This window comes from Octodon degus, unplaced genomic scaffold (genome assembly GCF_000260255.1).
Source record: "Octodon degus isolate 3935 unplaced genomic scaffold, OctDeg1.0 scaffold00130, whole genome shotgun sequence".
NCBI classification, from domain to species: Eukaryota; Metazoa; Chordata; class Mammalia; order Rodentia; family Octodontidae; genus Octodon; species Octodon degus.
The window spans coordinates 3879574-3890819 of record NW_004524706.1 but is presented as its reverse complement, the minus strand read 5'-3'; the positions used below and the strand labels follow the sequence as shown (position 1 = coordinate 3890819).

Genomic DNA, 11246 nt, shown 5'->3' with positions numbered 1-11246 from the left:
GTGGCCAGCTCAGCCCACCAGGGGGCAGGGCTGACTGGCATATGGTGCTGGGGGATTGAACCGCGGTCCCTGTGCTTTGCTAAGCTTGTTTTTTTTTTTTTTTTTAAGTAGGTGCTTTAGACCACTGAGCCATCTCACCAGCCCCTAAAATGCTTTCTTAAATAGGCTTTAAAACTTAATGAACAGTTCCAACTTAAAAAAACAAAATAATAAAAATTCTATAAATGTTTCAAAACATACTATTTTTTAAAAGAAACCTGTAACATACACACACACACACCCATATCCAGTATACACATACACGCTGGAAAAGCTAGCGTGATTAAGAGCAATTTCAACATAATTTGGCACTATTGCTTGAACAGTAAAAAACTACTTTTAGAACATGGCAATTTAACTATAGAAATATATCTGAAAATATATTAGCTAGTCAAGGCCTATAGTTCTATGAGAAAGGGTCAGACATTTTTCTATAAAAGAATTCATTAGAACAGTTAAGCTAAGTGATGTGTATTTATTTAACAGTCAGAATTTTCTACAGCATAATTTTGTCAATGAGCTTATATGCATGTTATTTTCTACTGAAATAATCAAACTTCACTGTATAAGAAACTTAACCAAGGAAGCCCTGTACAACTCATTCTTAGGAGGAAAACCTTTACACTGAAAATCTAAAGAGCAAAAAAAAGCCAGAAGCACCCACTTCATGGAGGGCAGATGTCGTAGCACCACATCAACGGCATGGACAGGGTTAGTGCTGATTGGCTTGTCTAATTCCAGTGGCTCAGGCAAGGTCCGTCCTGTGAGTACTTCATGCAGCAGGTGCCAACTCACCCGAGAGACAAATTTGATTGACACCTTGAAAGGTCGATCTTTTCCACCTTCCCCAGGTAATGTAACATCTAAATCTACCTGTTCACAGGACAAGAGTAAAGCGGCAAATGTTAAAAAAGATTACAATTGAAGTTCAACTTATAAAAAATCTCCGAAAAAAACAAAAAATATAACATGGTTATTTATGCCAGTATTATTCATTACTGCAAAATGCTAAAAACTACCTACATGCCTAATATTTAGGATGCTATAAAACAAATGGAGATCTTTTAGAAATGCTATGGAATAATTTGCAAGCCATATTATTAAATTAACAAAGCAAAGTATGATATCTTTTGTGTAAGGAATAAGGAAGAAGGGGTCGGGGAGATAGCTCAGTAGAATAAGCGCTTGCCTGGCAAGCGCAAAGGCCTGAGGTCAATCCCCGGTTCCGCAAAAAAAAAAAAAAAGGAGTAAGGAAGAAATAAAAAATATTCATATATTTGCTTATTTTTGCAAAAAGAAACACAAGAAGAACCAGAAAAAAAAGAAGAGAATTAATTGGAAGACATAAGGGAAGAACAATTCTAAGTACAGTATATATTTTGGTATCATTTTTTATATTTGGAAACGTGTTTGTTCCACACAGTAGGGCAGTGGACTCAGCTATGGTTGGCAGAGGTCGGAGTATCTTGAGTCCACAGAGTTCAAGAACCAGCCTGAATAACAAGTGAGATCCCTGTCTCAGACAAGTGATTTTTGGAGGGGTATGGGGGGTATCTCTATGAAAGAGGGTTTTACTATGCAGTTCAGGCTGGCCTTCATCTTGCAGCGATCCTCCTGTCTCAGCTTCCCAAGTGCTGGGATTATAGGTATGCACAACTATGTCTAGCCTAAATAAATAATTTGTTTGTAAAAGGTTTTATATATTTAAAAGTTTTAAAAATCATTAAGGATAGGAGAAAAATTAAGACTATAAGCAAAATCAAATAAATTCAAATGTATTTCCAATGATTATCATAATCACCTTGAAAGAAAAAAAGAGGAAACATTAATGGAAATTAACTATGTACTGACTGCATCCTGAGTTTAAGAAGTAAAGATGGAGAAAGGGTGGTTTGAAAGAACTCCATGCAAATGAAACAAACTCCTTTTTTCCAGTACTATACTGGAACTTGAACCCAGAGTCAAGCTCACTATGCTAGGCAAGTCACTGTTACTGAGCTACTTCCTTAACTCCCTCCTCCCATTTTTTTTTTTTTTTTTGCGGAAGCGGGGATTGAACTCAGATCCTTGTGCTTGCCAGGGAAGCACTTATTCTACTGAGCCATCTCCCCGGCCCCTTTTTTCTTTTAAAATTTAAGACAGTGTCTTGTTTAATTGCTGGAGTTGACCTTGAACTTTCAATTCTCCTGCTTCAACCTCCTGAGTAGTTGGGAATACAGTCACGTACCACACTTGGCTGCTGCCGCTTCTTTTCAGAGGGGTGCTTAGATCAAACCCAGGGTCTCATGATCCAAAAAAAAAAAAACCCAAAAAACAAAAACCAACCCACAAAACCTGCTCCTTTATGGGGGCTGAGCAGATGGCTCAGTAGAACAAGCATTTGCCTGGCAAGCGCAAGGGCCTGAGTTCAATCCCCCAGTTCCAACAACCCCCCCCCCGCCAACCAAGGTCTTATGAGTAACAGGTATGTGCTCTACCACTGAGCTACATCTTCAGCCCTAACTTGATGAGAAGCAAGAGCTATGCTAGAGGTGTTCTGAAGGGATTCAGTCTAAAAGAACTGGGATTGAGGCCAAGAGATTGCTTGGCTCCTTTGGCTGCCTACCTCTAGCACATAACTCAGTGGTCTGTTCGCTTCACCCCATTACCAATACATTTGGAGATATACTTCTGCTTGGATATTTGCCATCCACCTAGGAACAAGGACAGAAGGGCTTCTAGTATGAGTAGGGCACCAAAATGACCGACATGCCACCAAACTAGTTAAGGAAACAAACAAAATCACTGGAGTGAAGACAGGCTTGAGGGAGACAACACACAATTGGCTGGCTCTGGCAAGAGATCACATCAAATTAAAAAGCCTCTGCACAGCAAGAGAACAACCTATAGAGAAAACCTATAGAATGGGTGAGAATCTTTTGCCAGCTTCTCTTCTTACAGAAGATTTAATATCTAGAATATATAAAGAACTCAGAAAACACCATCAAAAGAATGGTATAATCCAATCAATAAAAGGGATATAAATTAGAATGGCCACTAAAGAATTTAGTGTGGAGGTTCCTCAAGAACCTAAAAGCAGCTGGGCCTGGTGGTGCACACCTGTAATCCACACACTTGGGAGGCTGATGCAGGAGGACCACTGCAAGTTCAAGGGCAGCCTGGACTACATAGTAAGCTCAAGTCTAGCCTGAACTACAAAATAAGTCCCTGTCTCAAACAAAACAAACCCCCCTCAAAAAAAACAAAACCAAAAGCATTAAAAATCAGAACTACCATGTGATCCAGGTATATTATTCTTCAAAATATACCCAAAGAAATTAAAGTTAGCATATTACAGAGATAGTACTCACTTTCCCATGCTTGTCATACCACAATTCACAATAGCCAAGTTTAAGAATCAGCCTACATGCTCATCGGTGGAAGAATGGATAAAGAAAATGTGGTGTATGCGTAAACAACAGAGTACTAGCCAGCCATAAGGAAGAATGCAATCATATCATTTGCAGGAAAATGGATGGAAATGGACATCATGTTAAATGAAATAAGACAGACTGAGAAAGACAAGTACTTGTTTTCTCCAGCATGTGGAATCTAACAACAAAAAAAGATGACATAAAAGTGCAACACAGACAGACAAACAAGAATAATGGTGTTATGGTCTGCATCTAGATGTCTCCCCAAAGCCTCGTGCAGTCCTGAGGGCGGCTTCTAGAGTTCGTGACTGACTCCTGACCCAATGCTGGGGTCATGGTGTGAGTGTGCACCGCCCTGGGGTGGCAGCCTGCACACAATATAAGGGCACGAGAGAGGCTTGCTCTCTCATTCCTTTTTGCTCTTGGTGCTTTTGCTGTCTTCTGCCACCATGAACTGCTGCCCACTGCCAGGTGCCCCTCTGCCCTGGAGCCAGATGAGTACGGACTGAAACGTCCACAAACTGTGACCTAAACAAACATTTCCTTCCTTCAGCAATGAGAGGAAAGTAACCAAGATAAAAGGAGAGGGGGTGTAAGAGAGGGTAACAGAGAGATAAATATAAACATGCATGTATGAAAATACCACACTGAAGCTCAGTATTTTGTAAAATATATACTAATAAAAATACATTTATAAAGTAGATGGAACTAGAGGTCATCAGAGAAAACAAAATAAGCCAAGCTCAGAAAAACAAGTATCAAGTTTTCCCTAATATGAGGCATGATAGAAGCCTAAGGCACATGTTTAAATTAAAAAATACTACAATAAAAGGCACTTTGTCATTAATCTTCCTCAAAATACTCTCCGTTTCAAGCACACTTATCCCATTGTTCTTGCCACTTTCTGAAGCAATTCTGGAAACCTTTTTTGTAAATATCTTTAGTTGCACTGTGGTGGCTGTACTGATGTCCTGAATACATTCAATACATTGACGCTTCACAGTCATTTTGACTTTGGGTAAAAGCCAGAAGCTGCACAGTGCCAAATCTAGTGAGTAAGGTGGACAAGGGCACATCATACTATTTTTTATGAGTCTGTATTTCTGCCGGACAGCAGGAGATAGCAGCATTCATTGTGGGGTTGTTTGTTTTTTGAGATAGGGCTTACTATGTAGCCCAGGCCAGCCTTGAACTTGTGGAGATGGTGCTGCTTCAACTTCCCAAATGCTGAGATTACAGCTGTGCACCACCACGCCTCAGTTTTTGATCATACCTAGTGACAGCACCATTCACTATATTTTTTATCATACTTCATGATACCCACAAAAGAAGACTGCTAGAGCTGCCTCAGAAAGTGTCAAGAACAATACGTATGTTCAAAGCAAGGAGTATTTTGAGAGGGATTATGGGAATGTGTCTTACTACAAGAATTTGTTTTTCTTTGAGATAGGGTCTTGCCATGAAGTTTTAGATATGTACAGTATGTATGAAAATGTCACAATGAAACCCAGGTAAAACATTTTTTAAAATGCTTAATATTAGGAAGATAGTCCTGACTCTCATTGTTTTGCAAGTTGAGTAAATTTTGTTGTTGCTGTTTTTGTTTTTTGAGACAAGGTCTCACTATGCAGTTTGGGTTGGCCTTGTACTCACTTCTATAGCCCCCAGGCTGGTCTCGAACTTGAAGAGATAAGGGTGAGTGCTGGGATTACAGATGGGTGCGCCAACACACCCAGTTCAGTTGAGTAAGTTTTTTAAATGATTGAAATAATTAAAGGAAGATTGTGAGAATATAAAAAACAGGTGCAGAGAACCTGAATATACACTTATCCAAAGATAAATAGCCAGTAAACATAAAACATGTCCAACATGAAGATGTTTTAGATGAAGAGGTAAAACAAAATGTATTGTATACATACAATGGAGTATTATTAAGCCTTCAAAGGGGAAAAAAAAAACCCTAACATATGCTACAACATGGATAAAGCTTGAGGATATGATGCTAAGTGAAATAAGTCAGTAAAAAACAAACAATCCATGATTCTCCCTAATAAAACTCATAGAGTGGTGGCTGCTGGAGGCGGAAGGGGGAAGGACAATGCAGTTTTTGTTTAATGAGTAAGTTTCAGCTCAACAAGAAAAAGCTTAGTTTTGAAGATGGATTTTGTAGATGATCACACAACAATGTTAATATATTTAATATCACTGAATTGTACCTTAAAATGGCTAGGTGTTAAGTTTTACGTTATGTGTATTTTACCAAATTTTTTTTAAAAGAAAGTATTTCCTTTGAAGATAACTTACTACAGGAAGAAAAAAACCTTTTTTTTTAGGAGGTTTTTTTTTTTTTTTTTTTTTTTATGTATTTAATACAGGGTCTACAGGGTCTCACTACATAGATCAGACTCATAGTGATCCTCCTGTTTTCAGCCTCCCAAGCGCTGGGATTACAGGCAGCGCCATCATACCCAGTCTCATTTGCTATCTCAGCATGCCCCAGGAGCAGGGCCAGCACTCCAGGAATTGAACCTGGTCCTGCGCCTGCCTAAATAGGCACTTTAGTCCGCTGTGTTATCTGGCTAGCCCAAAAAATCTTGATAGGAGAAACCTGGCAGTGATCAACCTAACCAAGAGATTAAAGTTAACATCACCTATGCTTATTATGTGCCTTTCCTTATCAGGCACAAAAATGGAAAGAACGTGTACATATTATTCCTGCCAAAAATACATAACCAACAAAACAAACAAAAATATAGCTGGAATTATTGAAGGGGGAGCATGAGACAAACCCAGACTGAGAGATACTCTACAAAAGAACTTGTCTGTGATCTTTTTTTCTTTTGCTTGACAAAGTATCTACCTATGTGGTTCACTCTGGCCTTGAACTCACTATATAGCCCAGGCTGGCCTCAAGCCTCTCAAGTGCTGGGATCACTGACATGTGCCACCATGCCCACCCTTGCCTGTAATCTTGAATCATGCTAACATCAGGAAAAGAAAAATATAAGGCTAGGAAATTGTGCTATGAAAGACAAAAAGATATATATTATATATTACATGTTATATATTATAAATATATAATAATCATGGACTAGTGGACTAGATTTTCTGACGGAAAAGATATATTAAACAACATCATTGAAACAACTGACGAAATTGGAATATAGATTGTTAAGAATCAACCAATGTTAAATTTAATGAAAGTGACAAATACACCATAGTTTTTAATCTTTATTTTTAGGAAATATACCTTAAAGTATTAAAACTTTATATAAGTATACAACTTAATTGTTAATGATTCAGGAAAAATACATATAAAGCTATATCTATACATAGCTAAAAAGAGGAAAACGGCAAGAAAAATGATAAAACTAATGTGACTGCTGGGTGTGGTCACAGATGCCTGTAATCCCAGCACTCAGGAGGCTGAGGCAGGAGCATCATGGGGAGTCTGAGACCAGCGTGGGCTACAAAGTGAGCTCAAGGCCAGCCTGCACTGCATAGTATAGTGAGATCCCGTCTCAAAAACACACACAAAATAACCCTCTAATGTGGCAATTTTAAGGATATTGGTGGATCCAGGTAAAGAACACATGAATGCTCTCTGCATGTTTCTTGGAATAGGATTTTTTTTTTTTTTCTTCCTCGAATGCCTTCAGGGCACTTTTGGCCAGCTGGAGAGTTGTGAGGTTCGAACTCCAGCAACCTGAGGCTGACAGTTTTGTGGAAGCAGCCACTTAAAGGACTGAGCTAGGGCCAGGACCCCATCTCTCTGCATGTTTCTTACTTTTCCACAAATCTGAAATTATTTTCACATAGAAAGTTTAAAAATCCAAATATTATAGATGTATACTTTTGTATAGATTATAACTTATAATAGTAATAAATTCATTTAAAAGGAGACACAGAAAAGTATATCTTTCCAAAAAAAATGTACATCTTACCCCAGTAGTTGCCACAGGAAGTGGATTAGCTGTATAAAGGCTTCTTTTTCCGTCATATACTGGTCTACGGTCTCCAAATATAGTTACTTTAAAATGCTGAACCATTGAGTCAACTACCTCCCTAAAGAAGGAAAAAAAAATTCAAATAATCTCAAGACGAAATATAAAAAATATTAACTGAAATAATTTCTGGTACAGTTTAAAGCCATCAAATTTTAAAAGACATTCATTCATACAAGATAAAGATTTTGCTTTCAGAGCCATGCTTAGGATAGCAAAAAGGCTGACTGCTGCTGGGAGAGGATGACATGTATTTTCCAAAGACAGAGAATAATGAATCTAGTACATTAATCATTCTGGGACACAAATAACCTGCAAAATATTCTCCTTAGAAATTAACTCAAAAATCTCTTTCATCAATTCAAAGCATTTCCCGACATGTTCACCTCTCTTTTCTTGAAGACAAAGATGCAAGCTTTCTATTTTGCTAAAACAGTTCCTAGTACTAATAGAGAATATGTGTTTTTATTAGAATTCAAGTAATTATTATTTATTTCATTACTACTGTGAGTTTTTGGGAGCAACAAACATACCTGCATTCCTTACACTTTCCTATCCTTAAAACAACAAAACAAAAAACCAAAATTATCTAGGCTGTAAAGATACTATGGAATTTCCATTTTTAACCAGCATACTTTTTGATCCAATATAGTCAAGTGGAAAGATATTCCAGATTCATACATTAAAAAATATACTGACCATAGAGAATGATACCAAATATCTACAAATCAACATTTATATTTGTACACATATATTCACATAAGTAGTGAAAAGATATCTGGAAGGATAAATGCTTTAAGAAAAAAAAAAAAAAGGTTAACAGTGCTGCCAGGCATGGTGATGCACACCTACAATCCCAGCACTCAGGACACTAAGACAGGAGGATCATCATGCGTTTGAGGCCAGTGTGAGCAGCACAGTGAATTGGAGACTAGCCTGAACTACACAGGGAGACCCTGTCTCAAAACAAAATAAAACAAGACCAGATCAGATCAGACCAGACCAGACCAGACCAGACCTGATCCAACCCTGTGGAAAAGAACATGAGAGTCACAGGGTCACTTTTATTTTTGTTTATACAATCTAAATATATTACCATTAAAGTAGTGTCACACAGTACTGGTATGATTCAAGATGAGACTAAGCGAATCAAATACAACCCATGTATGAGGGGAAGGAAGAGAAAAAAAAATTAACATTTTCTAGAACAACAAAAATCAAGCTGACTTGATACACAGAGCAATTAACCAAATAATACACATTTTCACCTCTCTTTTCTTTGTCTTACTAAATCTGTTTAGTATATCTTCCTAGGGTAATTTTGAGAAGTGATCAACTTTACCTGTCATGTTTTGGGTTTAAAATAAAGTTCAATAATTTTCTGCCTTATTTTTCTTTCTTTCTTTTGTGACCATTAATACAAAGGTCAGTTTCTCAGGTGTAATTTTTTTTTTTTTTTTCCAGAACTGGGGTTTGAATTCAGGCCCTTGCACTCGCCAGGCAAGTACTTCTCAGGTGTAATTACGGAGATCTAGTTTGTCTAGGATATTTTTACTATTCTGGCATCTTAAAGTTAACACTAGGGAGCTAGCGAGAAAGCTCAGCAGTCTAACGTGCCTTCTTAGGTAAGCTTAGGCAAGTGTGCAGGACCACAGTTTAATCTCTGGCACCATATGCTGCACCAGCCCCGCCCTCAGGGTGGGCTGAGCTGGCCATAAAAAAATAAAAATAAAAAAAGCAGTAATTTGGTATCATCAAATGAATCTCTTTAAAAAATCTTGTGGTTTTATACTTTTGAGGTGCTGTTTAAATGTTGAAGGACACTGAACTGGTAGGCAAAAAAAAAAAAAAAATTAGCAATTAAAAAAAATTTGTTTTGATAACATAGTACATAGTATGCCCTTGTGCTCTCTTCAGCAGCACATATACTAAAACTGGAATACATAGTATGTCCTCAATAAATATTCTAGAGGATAATCTACTTTAATGAGTTGCCAGAACCTCTAAAAGAATGCATCTGAAGTTGAGTTCAATATATTTTCTTTTTCTTTTTGGCGGAACCAGCGATTGAACTCAGGCCCTTTTATTCTACTGAGCTATCTCCCCAGCCCCTGATCAATATGTTTTCCCTAATTCAAATCTGGTTTTCTTCTGATTGTTTCTCCTATTTAATTAATGGTATTTCCATCTTTCTGCTTACCCAGACTCAAAACCTGGCTCATCTCTTTACATAACTAAGTTGCTGACTTCACTTCTCTGCGGTATTTCTTACACCAGTCCTTTCTGTCCATTCCTAATTAACACCATCTTAAATAAACACTTCAAATCCTAGAACTTGGATAATTTCTTGTAAGTTTCTTGGTTTTTATGCCTCTAGTTTGTTGTTTTTTTCTCATATCCTAATTTATAATACCACTGCCAATTAAATTAAGTCCCTCAGCACCACTTTTACTGCTTAGGTAAAAAATGATAATTATACTTCTCAGTTGGTGGCATATTCTCAACTCTGTAAGACCCTTCTTGTAACTCTTTTCTTTCTTTCCATATCCATTTCCTATCTCCATCCTTCTTTCCAAATTCTAATATGTTTGATGAACATCTTCCTGTTTGTATTCCTACTTTTACCTTCTGCACTAATATTTAAAATCTATTCATGTTGTTGTGGCATACTTAGTTCAGGTTTTTGTTTTGTATTTTGCAGAACTGGGGCTTGAACTCAGGCCCTTGCACTTGCCAGGCAAGCACTTATTCTTTTTTTTAATGTGAATTACTTTTTTTTATAATTTTATTTGTGTGTGTGTGTGGCCAGCTCAGCCCATCATGTGGTGCTGGGGGATTGAACCGTGGACCCTGGGCTTTGCTGAGCTTGTTCTAAGCAGGTGCTTTAGACCACTGAGCCATCTCACCAGCCCCCAAGCACTTATTCTTAAAAAGTTACTTTTCAATATTGTCAGAAACTTACTGAAAACCAGTTGTAAACAATTTAAACATCACTTAATTTTGTTTCTGATTTAATTTATTCCACATGGTTTCTATCCACACCCTCCACTAAGAAGTTTTATTACCTTTAACTCCCCGCCACCCAAAACAATGCTCCAATTGAACCTGTGTGGGAATTCATCTCTGGTTATACACCTACAAAACAGTCAAAGTGAATTTTATCAACTGTGACACAATAATAAAGAGCTGCTAAATTGTTCTTCAAAATGGTAATAGTAATCTACTTATGCTCATTGATCTTTCCAGTTCACTACATCCCAGCTAAGATCTGGCATTATCCGCCCTTGCTTTCCACTATTTGCTGGCCTGATAGATAAAACTAAAAGCTTGTTTTAAATTTCTTATTAGTAGTCCTGGCATGTCCCTGGTTTTCTTTTTTTCACAATTCCTATTTCCTTTGTCCATTTTTCTGACTGAGGATCCAATTTAACTGAAGGAGTTCCATTTATACTCTTAGTTAATAGGTTTAGTTATTATAAGTGTCTACTCACATAATGCTAGCTAGCTGTTTACAATGTCCATGTGTTTGTTGAACTGAAACCAGTAATTTGGCATCATCAAATTAATCTTTTTTTTTCTTATGATTTCCTATTTTTCAGGTGCTGTTCAAGAAATATTTCCTAGTATAAGTATCCCTTATTGGAAATGCTTAAAACTGAAACTGTATGTACATTATATTTTAGGGTATAGGACTCCAGTTTATTTTTTATTTTTTTTCAAAACAAGATTTTATGAGAGTAACAATGGTTAGTACATTGTGTATTGTTACTGCCAAAGTAGTTTCTCATAT

General features: G+C 37.2%; 1 protein-coding gene across 3 annotated transcripts in view; it reads right to left on the bottom strand.

Moving 5' to 3' along the window:
- Window positions 1–11246, bottom strand: part of LOC101573127 (protein argonaute-3) — a 156479-nt gene that overhangs the window by 117918 nt on the left and 27315 nt on the right. For all 3 annotated transcript variants that reach the window (XM_023701038.1, XM_023701037.1, XM_023701036.1), the window contains exons 2-3: window positions 7397–7517; window positions 704–912 (exon numbers count right to left, since the gene is read on the bottom strand). Coding sequence is in view for 2 of the 3 variants with exons in the window: in XM_023701037.1 (XP_023556805.1) it covers window positions 704–912; window positions 7397–7517 (330 nt within the window). In the remaining variant the exon portion in view is untranslated. The remainder of the gene's footprint in view (window positions 1–703; window positions 913–7396; window positions 7518–11246) is intronic.